General features: G+C 42.8%; 1 protein-coding gene across 3 annotated transcripts in view; it reads left to right on the forward strand.

Moving 5' to 3' along the window:
- The window catches only part of PPP2R2C (protein phosphatase 2 regulatory subunit Bgamma), a 325,395-nt gene that overhangs the window by 215,290 nt on the left and 95,633 nt on the right, over window positions 1–14,472 (forward strand). For all 3 annotated transcript variants that reach the window (XM_025195330.1, XM_025195335.1, XM_025195342.1), the window contains one exon: window positions 12,993–13,090. In XM_025195330.1, coding sequence (XP_025051115.1) covers window positions 12,993–13,090 — 98 coding nt within the window. The remainder of the gene's footprint in view (window positions 1–12,992; window positions 13,091–14,472) is intronic.

The following is a 14,472-nucleotide window of genomic DNA, read 5'->3' on the forward strand; positions in this document are numbered from 1 at the left end:
AGGGAAAGGGTAAGGTTATCTCACATTTCAGGCTCCAGGTAGTGTACAGAGAAGGTAAGAAACCCCTTTCTGGCCATGTCCACATAAGCGTGGGCGTTTGTTTTCCTGGGGAATGCCTATGCCATGCACCCTCTGGCACACGACAAGTTAACCTGGGTGGGTTAGGGGAGGCTGGGGCCAGCACTGGGCTAGTCCCAGAAGCCTTACCTGGGGTTCTGGGGACTTGCTGGAGCTGCAGTAGCGGTAATCCTGCTGCTTGGAGCTGGGTTGCCAGGCAGAGCATGACTGCAGGCAGCCAGGCTCTGGTTTTGCTCAGTGCATGCTGCCCTCATGCACTTCTCTGCCTTTTTTTTTTTTTTGCTCAGGTTTTTTTTTGGACCCCTGGGGTCAAACCCCCCACCCCCATGCTGTTACCTTGCACAGAGAACAGCTAAATATGTGTTATGTGGCTCCGCAGATGTGTCTCCAGCACCACATACCACACAGCTACACTCATCTGGACGCAGCCTGTATTTCTGACTGGCATCAGCTGCTAATTTTGCAAGCACTGAAAGAAGTAATAAAATTGAAATGACATGTATTGTATCTTATTAGGTGCTCTTTGCAAAGCCTGGTGTGTTACTCTCTAAAATAGAAGGCTATATTTATTGTTTTACTGCTAATTGTCACACAGTAGTTTTTTGCCCTAAGCATAACAACATAATAAAAAATTGCTTCACTCAGCCAGCTTCCCCCTGAATCAAAGGTGTATCTAGGTTTGCTTCTTTCCTCTTTGTTGCAGTGCGGTGCCATCTGCCCTCAGGCATCTCAGCAACTTCCAGCCAACTCTGGTATCAGGAAGCACCCCCCGCACTCAGGCTTTGGAAAAGTAGGCAGCATCTACTTTGTGGTCCAAACTGGGGGAACAGTTTGATAAACTGATCAGGCTCTTTTCTAGCTGTTTGGCCTTTAAACCTCTTAGCCCTTTTCCTTTGCATTCTGTATCTTTAATACAAGCTCATCTTTAGGAACACACCGAACCACATATTCACATTGTTAAAGTAATATTTCACTTAAAATGTGTGTCAAAGTGCTCTCAGGCATGGGCGTATTTTGGATTAATGAAGCTGCCATCTTGTAAGCAAGGCTACTCTGCATTTTGGGAGTGGGGGTGCAATAATTTTAAGGGGCCAAATCTTAAACTGACTTCAGGTCTAACCTGCAGAAAATCTCACTTGCACATTTCTCTGCCTGATTGCACCCACAAATGAGGGGTTCACTATCTAAATGCTATGTGTGGCTGATAATTATTTGTGCCTGCATCTGACTGTAGTCAACAGAGGTAGCTCTCTTATGAGACAGAGCCAATAATTGTGCCACTAGAAAAGGTGCCTTGCTGCGTTGGGAAGTCAATACTATGATTTCTGAAGCCCCTCTTGCCTGAAGGAGGTGCTCATCAGAGAGTTCTTTCAGGTGGCTCTAAAGGAAGTAGAGATTTGGTGGATTAATATTTACATTTCCTGGGGGTGTTTTTTTGTTTTGATTTTACAGACTTAATGTTCAATAATGACTTTTTTGTGTGTATAATTTTTACTCTATGTGAAACAAAACCATTGTGCGTAGCATTATTATCATTTAAATGCTTTGCTGTTTGTTATTTCCTAGCCATAAACATAGTAATTCCTATTTTTTGACTGGGGAGAGTGTCCTGCAAGCTCAGGATAACTGGTCAAGAATCTACCTGCATACTGCTAAAGTCCACGCAGTTGAAGGGGAAAGGCAAGATTGGAACTCTCCTGGCTAGTCAGTGCTGCTGTTGCTATTTTATATTGTTCTCATGTTGCATTTTGCACATATGCTTGATGTTCTGTCCTTTGGAACGATCACAGAAGTGAAATACATATTTCTTGAGGCTGTGTGTAATGTTTGTCGTCTCATTTTCAGACACAGGCTGCATATAGGATCACTGTATTTTTTAATCGGGCTGACAAACAATTAAAAAAAAAAAGCAATTAATTGCAAGATTAAAAAAAAAGTCACAGTTAATTGTGATTTTAATTACACAGTTAAAAAATAGCACCCTCCCCACCAACAACGCATAGTCCCAGCTCTGACTGGCCTGCCCTGTGCCCACTTCAGACTCCCTCTGGCCAGAGCAGATCAGCTGGAATCCATGCACACAGCCCTGACCCTGGCCTACCCCGTGCCTGCTCCAGGCTTGCCCTCCCATGCTGAGCAGCAGTGGCTGCTGGGTGCTGCTCTGCACAGGGGAATAGTGACCCCCCCCCTTCCTGCGGGCCCTTCTTGCTGCAACTGGCTGGAGCCCATACCTGGAGCCCATACCTGGGCTGCCCTGCGGTGCCTTTGCCACACTGCCCTGCACAATTGCCGTGCCACAAGTGCCTCTGCCATTGCTGCCCTGTTGGGCGGCCTGGAGGTGGTGGTGACAGCGGCAGAGAGGCGCTGCAGGGCAGCCTGGGCTCAGGCTCCTGGAAGTTGCAGCAAGAAGGGCCTGGCAGCAGCGAGGAGAAGGGGCCGCTTTTTCCCTGGGCCAAGCAGCAGCTTCTGCTTGGCCACCACTGGCCCTATTTTGCCCACCCCTGGTTAAAACAGGCTCAGTTAACTCTTGTTAAAAAAAATAATGCATTAAATTTGTTTTTGTGTTAATCGTGCCTATTAACTGCGATTGACAGCCCTATTTTTGAATATAGCATATTCTTTAAATGGTCATTGATTGATAATTAAGGGAACATAATGCATTTAAATTGTTCATCATTGGCAATTCCTCGCAATCAAGGATGATTGTCTTCTATGATTACCTTATCTGGAGGTCTGAAGATGGCCGACAAGGCCAGTCAGGGATCAACAGGTTCTGTTGCAACCCGGGTATGTGTTTCCATGCAGGGTGGGTGGCTCTGGATTCTTGGTTTGATCCACAGCATGCTGTTTCCGCCACTCCCACTTTTCCATCTCTTGTAGTTGTCATGAGATTTCAAACTACTGAGTTCCTTGCAGCAGACTCTTCTTCCATTTGGGGTGGTCCTGAGTGATAGTCTCTCATGAGTTGATGTTGCTGTTGCATTTTTTTTCAAGTTGGGCCTTGAGGATGTCCTTGAAACACTTTCCCTGCCCTCCTCTTGAACATACATCTTCACTGAGCTGGGGGAATAAAGCTTGCTTCGGGAGTCTGAAGTTGGACATCTGGATGATGTGGCTGGCCCAGTGAAGTTGATTTTGATGATCATTGCCTCGATGCTTATGGTGTTTGCTTGTGAGAGGATGGTAACATTGGTGCATCTATCTTCCCATTGCATGTGAAGGATCTGCCACAACAATATAACAATATGGCCTTCTTTGACCTCACAAAAGCATTCAACTCTGTCAGGTGAGAAGCACTATGGAGGATCCTTCTGAGGCACGGATGCCCACCAAAATTCATCACCATTCTTTGCCAGCTTCATGACGATATGTGAGTGGTGGTTCTCAGGAAGGGATCTATCACAGATCCCTTTGAGGTTAAGACTGAATTAAGCAAGGCTGCATCATCCCTTCAAAACTCTTCTTGATATTCTTTACCATGATGCTACATCTGACCACCACCAACTTTTCAGTTAAGCTGTTTAATTTCAGCCAATTTTGAGCCAAAACCAAGACTACCTCAACCTTAGTCATTGAGTTTCAATAAGCTGATGATGCTGTAGTGTGTGCTCACTGGGAAGCAGATCTTCAGGCAATCATTCACGTCTTTACCAAGGCATACAAGAAAATGAGACTGATGCTTAACATTCAGAAGACTAAGCTCCTCCATCAACAAGCTCTTAATGAGCAGTCCCCATCTGGTAATTCAGATTCACAGGAGAAAGTTGAGTACTTCCCATACATTGAAAGCCATCTCTTGCAGAAGGATGACATAGATGAAAAAATCCAATATTGCCTCAAATGTGCAAGTGCAGCCTTCAGATACCCGAAAAAATGGGTGTTCAAAGCTCATGACATCAGATTAGAAACAAAGATCATGGGTTATCTAGTATTCATGATCCCTACCTTACTGTATGGAGCTGAGATGGAGACAGTGTGCAGGAGACACCTCAAGTCATTGGAGAAGTACCATGCATTTAAATACAGTAGGCCTTATTCATCATTGCTTTGCATCTGATCACTATGAGTTTGATTTTCCAAGGCACTGAGTCTTGTAAGTCTGATTCAGCAAAGTGCTGAGCTTTGAAAATCCTGTGAAAATATTATTACTCACATTCTTCAAATTAGGTAGGTGCTTAAGCACTTGGAAGGATTAGGTCCACCACGTTTTCAACACCCTGGAGGATGAAGCCCCTATATCAACACAAAGACACTGCAAAATGGATGTCAGTGGCGATCAAACTCTCATTTTAGTGCTTTGCACTCTCAGTTTGCACAAATGTAAATCACTGCAGAAGGTAATGACAATGATGAACCAGCCTAATATATCTATCCTAAAGAGCCTGTGCTTGGTAATGAAACTCTTAAAAATGTGCTTATTGTTCATTCATACATTCATCTCTACTGAAGTAGATTTCTTTGTCTCTTGGTCTTTGATGTTCTACTCTAATTATACACTGTTTTGAGATCTTCAGGTCAGGTTATATAAACAGGATCAACATGAAGGCATCTTGATTTAAGCAGTGGGAATTCATTAGATGATCTTTTTTTATTGCTAGCTTCAAGCAAAAATATTTGTGGAGCTTGGAAGTTCTATCTTTGTCTTATGATTATTGAGAATAAATACCAAGTCATTGCCTTTGACAATGATGATGTAGATAATGAAACATGAGCAACTGGTGCCTCCTGAGTTTGGGGGGCACTTGCCAGTCAGCAACCGGGAGGGGGTCCCTCCATGGCCAATTGCATGTGCTGACCCAGAAGCAGCGTTCTCTCTAAGCTGGCTCTAAGAAGGAACGCTGCCCAAAAGTGCCAGCAGCACACCCAGAAGGGTCAGGGACACACCCGGAAGTGCCAGTGGTGCTTCTCCTGGTGCCCCCACTCCTCGGCCAGCACTCTCAGGGGGGGCACCAGCACTCCCGCCTGCTCCCCCTGCCCACCACCTAAATGGGGAATGCTGGCTGTCAGGGGGTGCACCAGCACTCTCAGGGGGTGCACGTGCACTCCCATGCACCCCGCTATGCATCGCCAATGTAGTGAAACGTGAAAAGGAAATATAGCATGTGAAACGTGAAGAAAAGGAAATAAATCTTTTTAAATTAGTCCAGGCAGTATTTCATATTGCAGAGAGGGGCTTTACACAGTTGAATACAGGAAATAGCGTTACCGAGTTTAATAAGATCAAGACTACTATTGTAGTAGCTGCTAATTGTCCAGGAAAGGATCTTAGAACACTTTGCAGAATTAATAAATTAAGCATCACAAAGCCCCCTCGAGTCAAGGAAACCACTTTGAAGTAGCAGAAACTGTGGCTTATATGTATTATGGCCACTGCTTTTGAGTATCTTACATTTCTAGGTTTGAGCCTAAAATTTTGGGGCTTGATCCACCAATGTGATTGGAGATTTTCCATTGACCTTGATGGCATCAGATTATTCCCACTGACTTAATTTTCAGAGATTCTGGTCTGCATGGTAATACATTGTAATATAGTTGTAGGTCAGTGGCCACCAACCAGTCAATCTTGATCAATTGTGGAGCCTCTGATAGCCGCCTGGGCCAGGTTGGGTGAATGGGGTCAGGCTTGGCTGGCAGGCAGGGCAGGGGGTGTGGGGCTTCCTGTGGTGCCCTTTACGTACAAAAAATGATCTTCACCATAAAAAGGTTAGAGACCACTGTTGTAGGTGCTCAGAACTTTTGAAATCAGGTGATTTCATACCCATCAGGATTGGGTATGAAAATGAATATAGCTTTTGGAAAATGTTTCAATGTCAGTAATAATAGTCACATCAGAAGTCTTTTGCTAGTACTCAAAACAGAATCCACCTCTTCTGACTTGTGTGCAGGTCTGGGCTTTAGCCAAAAGATAGTCTTTTTCCCATTGACTTTGCTCCAGTACTTTTTGTGCCACTTGCTAATTCTGTATGACAAATGCAGTCCAAACATGATGGACTATTGTGTTGAACTTAAACATACTAAATATTCTATCCCAGTTTTTAAGTATTTACAAAATAATGCATATTGTGTAAGCTATAGATTGTTTGCAGTAAATCAGATAAGCTTGGTTTGTTAAATCTTAGTAATAGTATGCACAAATGACAGCATTTAGACACCTATTTTGGACAGGATCCTTATTTGAGACAGCACTTAGCATGTGGGTTAGTGTTGTCTTGAGTAGGGATGGGATTAAATGCATCCTTAAGTGTTTTCCGTAGATGCCTCATTGTACATTTTGTGAAGCCTGAGGCACTGAGAAAGATGAACAGCATCCGGCTCGTCCTTGTCACCAGTAGTCCCTTGGAGTTGAGGATGATGTCTGCCAGGCTTTATGGGTCCTCAGGTCACTGATGAGCCTGATTGTGGATATACACATTCTGCGGCAATGGGGGGCATGTTGTTGCGTGGGGGAGTGGGATTCGCAGCCCCAAGCTGGTCTCCTTTTCCTCCTTCCGCCACCACCGTTCCGCCTCAGTATCAAGTCGGAAGCAGTGCGTGTCTTGGTGGACCAGGTGACGCCACACCGAGTGGTCAGCACTTTGCTTCTCCCAGCCCTTGGTGTTGATGCCTCTGTGCTTGAGGGCGACCTTGAGTGGGTATTTGTACCGTTTCCTTTGGCTGCCTTTTGAGCGTTGGCCAATGGATAGCTGCGAAAAGAGAATCTGGCGAGGGAGGCAGTTCTCAGACATCCGGAAGCAGTGGCCTGCCCATCGGAGTTGATTTCTCAAGAGCAAGGCTTCAATGCTGGTGGACGCAGGTTCATGGAGGACACTTGCACTGGTCCAGCAGTCCTCCCATTTGATCCCCAGGATTCAACGCAAGCACCGCTGGTGAAAGCTCTCGAGGGTCTTAATGTGGCATCGGTAGATGATCCAGGCTTCACTGCAGTAGAGGATGGTGGCCAGCACGACAGCCTTGTAAACCAAGACCTTCGTTGACTTTCAAATGTCTCTATTTTCAAAGACAGTGAGGAAGATGAGCAGCATCTAGCTATATTGTGGTTGAAACCCTGGTAGCAGTCCTTGTTCTGCTGATGCCCAGCAGCTCTCCTCTGAGCTTCCTGATAATCTGGGATCCTGCTTTGCTCTGATAAAAAAAAATCAAAATTCTCTGATTTAAACCCCTCTTTCCACATTTTTCCATGATTAAAACAAAATGCTACTATATATGTGTGTGTGTGTGTGTGTGTGTGTGTGTATATATATATGTGTATGTATGTGTGTGTGTATAATATATATTAATAGCAGAAAAATGTAGATGGGGGGGTTAAATCAGAGAATTTTAGATTTCTTTTTATCAGAGAAAACCAGGATTCCTGCTAATCAGGCAGGCCTTTTATCTTTCTTCTGCTGTTAAAGCTTAAATCAATATATTCAAAGTGCTGGTTTTGATCTGTAAATCCTTAAATGGCCCGGGCCCTGCATACCTAAGGGAGTGCTCCTCCTTTGTGTTCCATTATGATCCCTAAGATCACATGAGAGCAACTTTCTCCAAGTCTATCTGTGTGCCACATCGGTTCAGGGAAAACACGTGTTCTCAATAGTTGCTCCTCAGCATTGGAACTCCCTTCCCCTTGAGGCCCTTCAGAGCCCGTCTGGGCACCTTCAAGAGTGCTGCAAGACCTTTTTTTATTTAGGCAGGCTTTTAGCAAGGGAGAATAAGTTTTGGGGTGCTATTTGGGGAATTGTTTTATCACTTTTTTATTTTAATACTTTGTCTGTTTTATAATCATCCTTTTTTCTCTTTTAAGATGTCCTGAGCTATGTTGGGGAAATGCAGCATATAAATCAAAGAAACAAATGTTATTTCTTCCAACTTCCATACCAGAAACATATTAACCAAACATGAGGGTGTTTGGAGAAGATTAATGCAGACAAGTAGAAGTTTGTCTGGCACTCACTCATCAAGGCACATTTTGGCTAGGTACAAACATTCAAAAAGCCCTAGGTGGAATTGACCTAAGTTATGTGGATTTTTTAAGCAGCATAGTTGAAATCAGCAGTGAACAGAACACACATTTACCCATTGGTGGTTGGGGGGACAAATCTTAGGCTGGATTTCACCATTTTTAAACCAGTCTCTGTGGGCACTTTTACACATGGTCTGGGGATGGTGGTGGTGGTGGGGGAGTGGGAAGGGGGCAGTGCTTTAATTAGAGCGGCTCCGAGAACCACTCTAATTAGAGCTCTGCTGTGTCTTGCGTATCACCATCCCTATGCTTAAAAATGGTGGTGGAGGCACTTGAATTAAAGTTCATTCAAGTGCCACTGCCATCATTTTTAAGCATAGTGATGCTGATACACAAGATGCAGGAGGCCACTGGAACGCAACAGTTGTCATGCTCCAGCAGACTTGATTAATCGCGTCTGCGCTAACGTGCTGGAATTCCAGTGCATCGGAGCTGCCTCGGCACTTGTGTGTAGGCACCCTGTGTGCCAAACTTCTGTACTGTTACAGGTATAGTCCGGCTTGCAATCACTCATACAGGTAAAAGCATTTTACTGGCCTAAAAGTGCTGAACATGCATAAGGTAACTAAGCACTAGCTATGAAGGAACAATTTAACTGAATAAAACATTTTAAAAGCTTCAGTGGTGATCTGCAGAGGAATTAGTTCAGGAGATGCAAAAGCAATCAAGATTAAACCACTTACCAGATCTGGAGTAAGGAAGGATTTTTTTCTCCCAATTCAGCTTGCCTTCTTCTGTAGCGTGAGGTATGGTTCTCTTCCTAGGAGTCTCTGATCAGATACTAACCAAAATACTTCTTTGCCACTGCAGTGGCAGGACATAGACAGTGACCCTCTCTGCATTTGATCTGTAGTATGCCTTAGGGGGTTGTTTTTGTGTTTATGTTGCTGTGGCATACGGGAGGGTTTGGAGTGGATAATTTTTAGAATTCTGGATAGACAGTTACCCATAAATAAAGGGGACTGGACTCGATGGCCTGGGGGCCCCTTCCAGTTCTCTGTTCCCAAAATGGCACGTGTAACTAGGAGTAATGGTTTGAAAGGAATGCTTTTGGTTGAATCAGGAGAACTCCTTGATGGAGGGTTTAGGCTGGAGAAAGTTTTTCCAAGGCAGTGGAAATCTTTAATATTAGACTGATGAAAGCGCTAGCTGCCCAGGACTAGTTGAAACAATCCTGCTTTGGCTGGCTGTGGAGTAGATGACCAGGTAGACCTTTTCTATCTTTAGTTAATGATGTCCTATGAAGACTTAATTAGAAACAAGAGTATCTGGAGCATCCAATTTATAGCTATTTTTACTTGATTAAACATAATCAGCTCTTCAGCTTTAAAATACTGCTTTGTAGGCCAGTTCATTTTTTTACGAGCAAAAGAGCAACATAAAATGAATGAATTTATAGATGCAATGGGCAGCTTTATATTTAAATGAAAGCTGGGATTTACAATCTGCCCAGTGGCTATTGAAGCCACCATCAATGTTCATTGCCTAGTGAATTCTCCCTGTCTCTGATAATCCTGATTGTGTTAGTGGGAAGCGTGGCACTGCCGGGAGAGATGTGAAAGGCATGCTTTTGAACAAGGAGGCAGGGGAGGGCTTTTATCTCAGCCATCCCTTGTACTCAGCTTACTGTACATGAGCAAATCAACTCTCTTCCAGCATGGAGCATTTACATATTCTGAAACGGGAACCTGGCACTTAGCCACACTGTACATTGCAGTAAGAGTCTTCCAGAGTAAGAGTTCATACAAGACATTACTACAGTAGGTGGTGTTTCCAAAGCACTGATGAATGGGAATGTTCCAGAAAGAATTATTTGGAAGTGCATGAAAGACTCTTCTGATCAATCCTATTCCCCCTTTAGAAAGAGCCAAGCTGGCTAATCTTTATTAAAGCAGCATGACTAATGCTTGCCTGCTGGCCAGATATGTTGTATAAGATTTTTTTTGGTGACTATCTTCAGCTCTTTATTCATTGGATCAATAAAAGCGATTTTCCAATTCAAGGGTGAGGGGAGTGTTTTTGTTTTGTTTTTTTACCAACGTGCTTCATAAAATAAGATGATGGAGAATTTGCTCTGCTCTTTTCTAGAACAACTTAATTTTTAAAATCTATTTCTAATTCATGATTAGTGCTGCAAGTAAGAGAAGTTTCACCTAGACCACCTGAGAGAGAATGGTTTTTACCTAAGAATGTTATAATCAGAGAGGACTCAATATTTATTTGTTGGTAATAACTCTTTTTAGCTGCTACCATTTCAAATCTTTGTTAAGGCAATGGATACCTAATTTACCTAAGGTACTGTAGCAACAGTATGTGGCATTGTTTCCTTCCTGATCTAATTTTAGTTTAATTCAGTGAAAACACTTGTGTTGACTTCAGTAGGCATTGGCTTGGGTCCTGTGTATTGTACAGTGTGTTAATGCGTAAGCAAGTGCTTGAGAATCTTTGTGTCAAAGGACAAAATAAGAAAGCACATTTTGAGTGATCCAGGAACAAGTGCGTTTATTAATATAGGGCATCAGTATTTGGCTCTTATAAAAAAAAACCACACACACACACTTATATTTTTATTTATATTTAACTCCTTTGTCTTCCCTCCATGCATATATTTCCCATGTTTTATTCAGTATATAAAAGCCAAAATCCCCAACCCTATGACCACTCAATGCATCTCAATTCCAGTTCAAATCAAGAGGCATTCTGTTTGAGAGGCTTGGAAGATTGGAAAAGGCCCCAAGTGGATAAAAACGTGCATATATCATCTTCTAAATAAACAGGTTGCTGTTTGCTTGCTATTAATAGCAATAAGAATTTTGCAGGGTCAGAGCAAAGAGTTCTTAGGTATTTCCTCCTTTAGAAAAAGCATGAAACATCTAAATATCTGGTCAGAAAATTTCATGTCAAACAGTGAATTTTAGACAAGAAAGTTAAAAGAACATTTTCCACCAGAAATACATTTGCTTAGTACCTTTAACCCTCACTTCTTGGGCGGGGTCTCTCTCCCTGTTCTCCATGGAGGGCCAGACAGTTATTGACAAAGACCTTGGTTTAAAATCCAGTATAACCACATGATGTTGGCTTTGATAGGCTTTGGGTTGCAACCAAATACAATTGGTTTTAATGTGTAGATCATCATAAAAAATAAAGCACCAGGTGAACACAACACATTAAATAACCACATCAGTGTTTTGAATCGCCACCCTCATTTCTAGGGAACAAATCTTGAGTTTTCTGTCTTGGATAAAGAGGAAGTGCTTTGAGTCTCAATAGATACTCAGGCACGGCGCCATACTCATTTCAGAAGATACAATAAAGTATTCAAGAGAAACAGTGGTTCCTGATGCAAAATGTTGTTTCCCAGGCAGAATGCTATACTAAAAATGTTCTTGAAGTGGCAAGAATTGCCAATTGTGCTAGGGAATGTATTAGATTCCCTTGCAGTTGCGTGTGCATTTGTGAAGATTAGTGTTGGAGTAAAGGTACATTTCTTGCATATGTTGTTAAAGAAATGTGATGAGTCCATTTTTCTTTAGACTTCTCCTAGGACTTTTATGGAGCCACATTTTATAGAACTGTAAAGAAAAATCACAGCCTTGCTGAAAAGATGTCTCCTCCAGCCGAAAGCTCTAAGTAGAAACAATCACACACCCTAATTTTAATGATGTCTGTATTCTTGAATTTCTTTTTAGACATGGTGGAGAAATGGTAGGCAAAGGTCATCTCTCTGTAGTCTGAATTGCATACCTTCCACGTCCAGAATCTTCCTTTTGGATGACAGTTCCTATAGTGAATCCCACAGGTGGTAGAAGGTTTCTGCAATTCGTATCTGGTTTATTAAACAGGAACAGCTATGGCTCCTGTTGTTCTCTATGTGAACTGATGGATACTGAGCAGGTTTAAAAATCTGGCTTCTTCTTTAGGCTCCTAAATGGGAGCAGCTGAGTATTGAACTTGTCTTAAAATCTGGCCCAGACTGTTCATCACCAAATGTTGATAATTATAGTAAACCGACATGGGCAATATGTCAGCAATACCCTATATTTGTCTATGACTCTGCATGTAAGATGTCTTCCTGATTTGCCATCACACTAGGCATTGTAATTTAAATTCTGCTAATAATAAAGGATTAACTGTGGATTATGATTCTAGCATTTATTTGCATAAATGGGTTGGTTCTTCTTGCGTTTTCGCTTGGTTTTTCTCTGCTTTCATTGTGTTGTGCACTGTTTGTTACTCTTGACTGTCTTGTGGGTTTGTGATTTTGGTCTAACCTCACAACATTGTTCTTGAGGGATTTGTCTCTTTAAAACATCTCACTATATGTTTTTGTAGTCCTGAAATGATGTACTAAACAACTCTGGTATGGCACTGTTCTGCGACATGGAAGGAGGGCAAAGTGCACAAGGAGACACTGTTCTGCCTTCATGCTCTTGTGCAGGGCCTAGCCACATGCACGTTTTTCTTGCATTCATGATGCACAAGCCTTGAGGCAATGATGTGTATACAAAAGTGCTTGAAACCTCAATGAGAGCAGGGAGCATACAGTTCCTTAGAACTGGGCCTTTATACTGAGCCTTGCATCTTACCAGAAGATGAAGCAAAGCACTTTGGTATTTGCCCACTGCTAGAAACATTGTACCAGTCTGAGATCACTTCTTGAAGCATAACCATTCTCCCAAATTTCAGGCAGTGTCTGAAATCACAAAGTTGCCTATTATACATATATGTACCTATTACGTCCTATTTTACTGGCAGGCAGACCTTTAAATTAATGCCTTATCACTGCATTCTTCTGTGTATCTTGTGAATCCATAATTTGTGGTATTTTTATGGAACTCTTGATGTTTCTAATGGTTTTTGCTCTACAGCATTAGCTTAATGTTTGTCTTTTCTCACTTTTTCTCTCCAGCTGATATTATTTCTACAGTTGAGTTCAACCATACTGGAGAACTGCTGGCTACTGGGGACAAGGGAGGTCGGGTTGTTATATTCCAAAGGGAACCTGAGGTACGTTTGCTATTACTTCTCATCATAACTGTTTGCTAAGTCTTTTCTGTTACAATACGCAATTCTACCAACACACCTTCTTTTATGTTAGCAAGATTTAACAAAAATGGATGTCATCTATGTTGATTTGACCAGGAAGTGGGGCATTTCTTTACTTTCTAAAGGCCACTCACCCAGGCAAAGCAAATTGTAGAGATGACAGATGTTGGCTGTGAGAATACAAGATGAAATCCTGGCCCCACTAAAGCCAGTGGCAAAACTTACAATGATGTCAGTGGGACAGGGATGTTGTTTCCAGGATGGTGTGTAGAAATACAGTGTGGAGAAGGGTCCTCAGAAAGTGCATTGTCCAGAACGATGCTATCCGTAGGGCCAGTAATATGTACCATAGTTACTCGAAATATCACACTCGCCTTTTCCCAAAAAATCAGCTATCCAAAACTGGCGCATGTGTCTTAAGTAGAGTTTTTCTTTGCCAGAATTTCACTGCATTGAGGCATAGAAGGATAAAGATGCTGTGACAAGGTGACTGCCAGCTTCTCTGTCCCTTCCAGGAAGCAGGAGGGGCACAGCCCACTGTTAACCCTTTCATAGCTGCTCTCAAATTGGTGTCCATTTTGGGCAAGTTTCATTTTATAACAAAGACATGGGAGATATTGTTGCCAGCCATAGCCATTTTCAAGGGATCTGGGCCAAGCTGCAGAAGTATGACTAAGCAAAAGGGCCCAAAGCCTGCTTCTGAGTGACCATAGTATGAACCTTTGCAGATGTAACAACTAGCTTGGTCATCAAAATAAAGGAAGCTATCAACATGTATAACTAACCCAGTAATGAGGTGCAATTCAATAAAGCACATGGCTTGAAAGTAGACATTATAAGGGAAGACCATACATTAATTAATCCAAATATAGTATATTATAGCTTTATCTTAAAATAGTAGTAGTAGTGATTGGTATAACCAAATGTATTAGATGTTATTTTGCTATAATAGATATATATTTTTTAAAGATGCTTAGCTAATTTATAAACTATAGCCTTGTGAGAGAAGACCATTAGCTAAAGCAGGCTTGTCCACTGTATGGCCTGCGGGCTGCCATGCAGCCCACCAAGGCATTTTCTGAGGCCCGCGGTGCTGTGACAGGAAAGGAAAATAAACACTGTTTCCGGGACTGCCTCTCAGGACAGGATGAGCCCAGCCGGAGCAGCAGGAGCTCAGCTGCACTTCCCCCCCACACCTGCACTGGTCAGTCCCGAGTGGCACATGGCTCTGCCACCACCTCTGCTGGCTGGTGCTGACCCGGGTGGGTCTGTCCCATCCAGAGCAGCATGCAGCTAAAGCCGGCTTTCCACATGCTGCTGGGGACGGGAGGAGCCCAGCCGGG

The sequence above is a fragment of the Alligator sinensis genome, unplaced genomic scaffold (genome assembly GCF_000455745.1).
Source record: "Alligator sinensis unplaced genomic scaffold, ASM45574v1 scaffold421_1, whole genome shotgun sequence".
NCBI lineage: Eukaryota > Metazoa > Chordata > Crocodylia > Alligatoridae > Alligator > Alligator sinensis.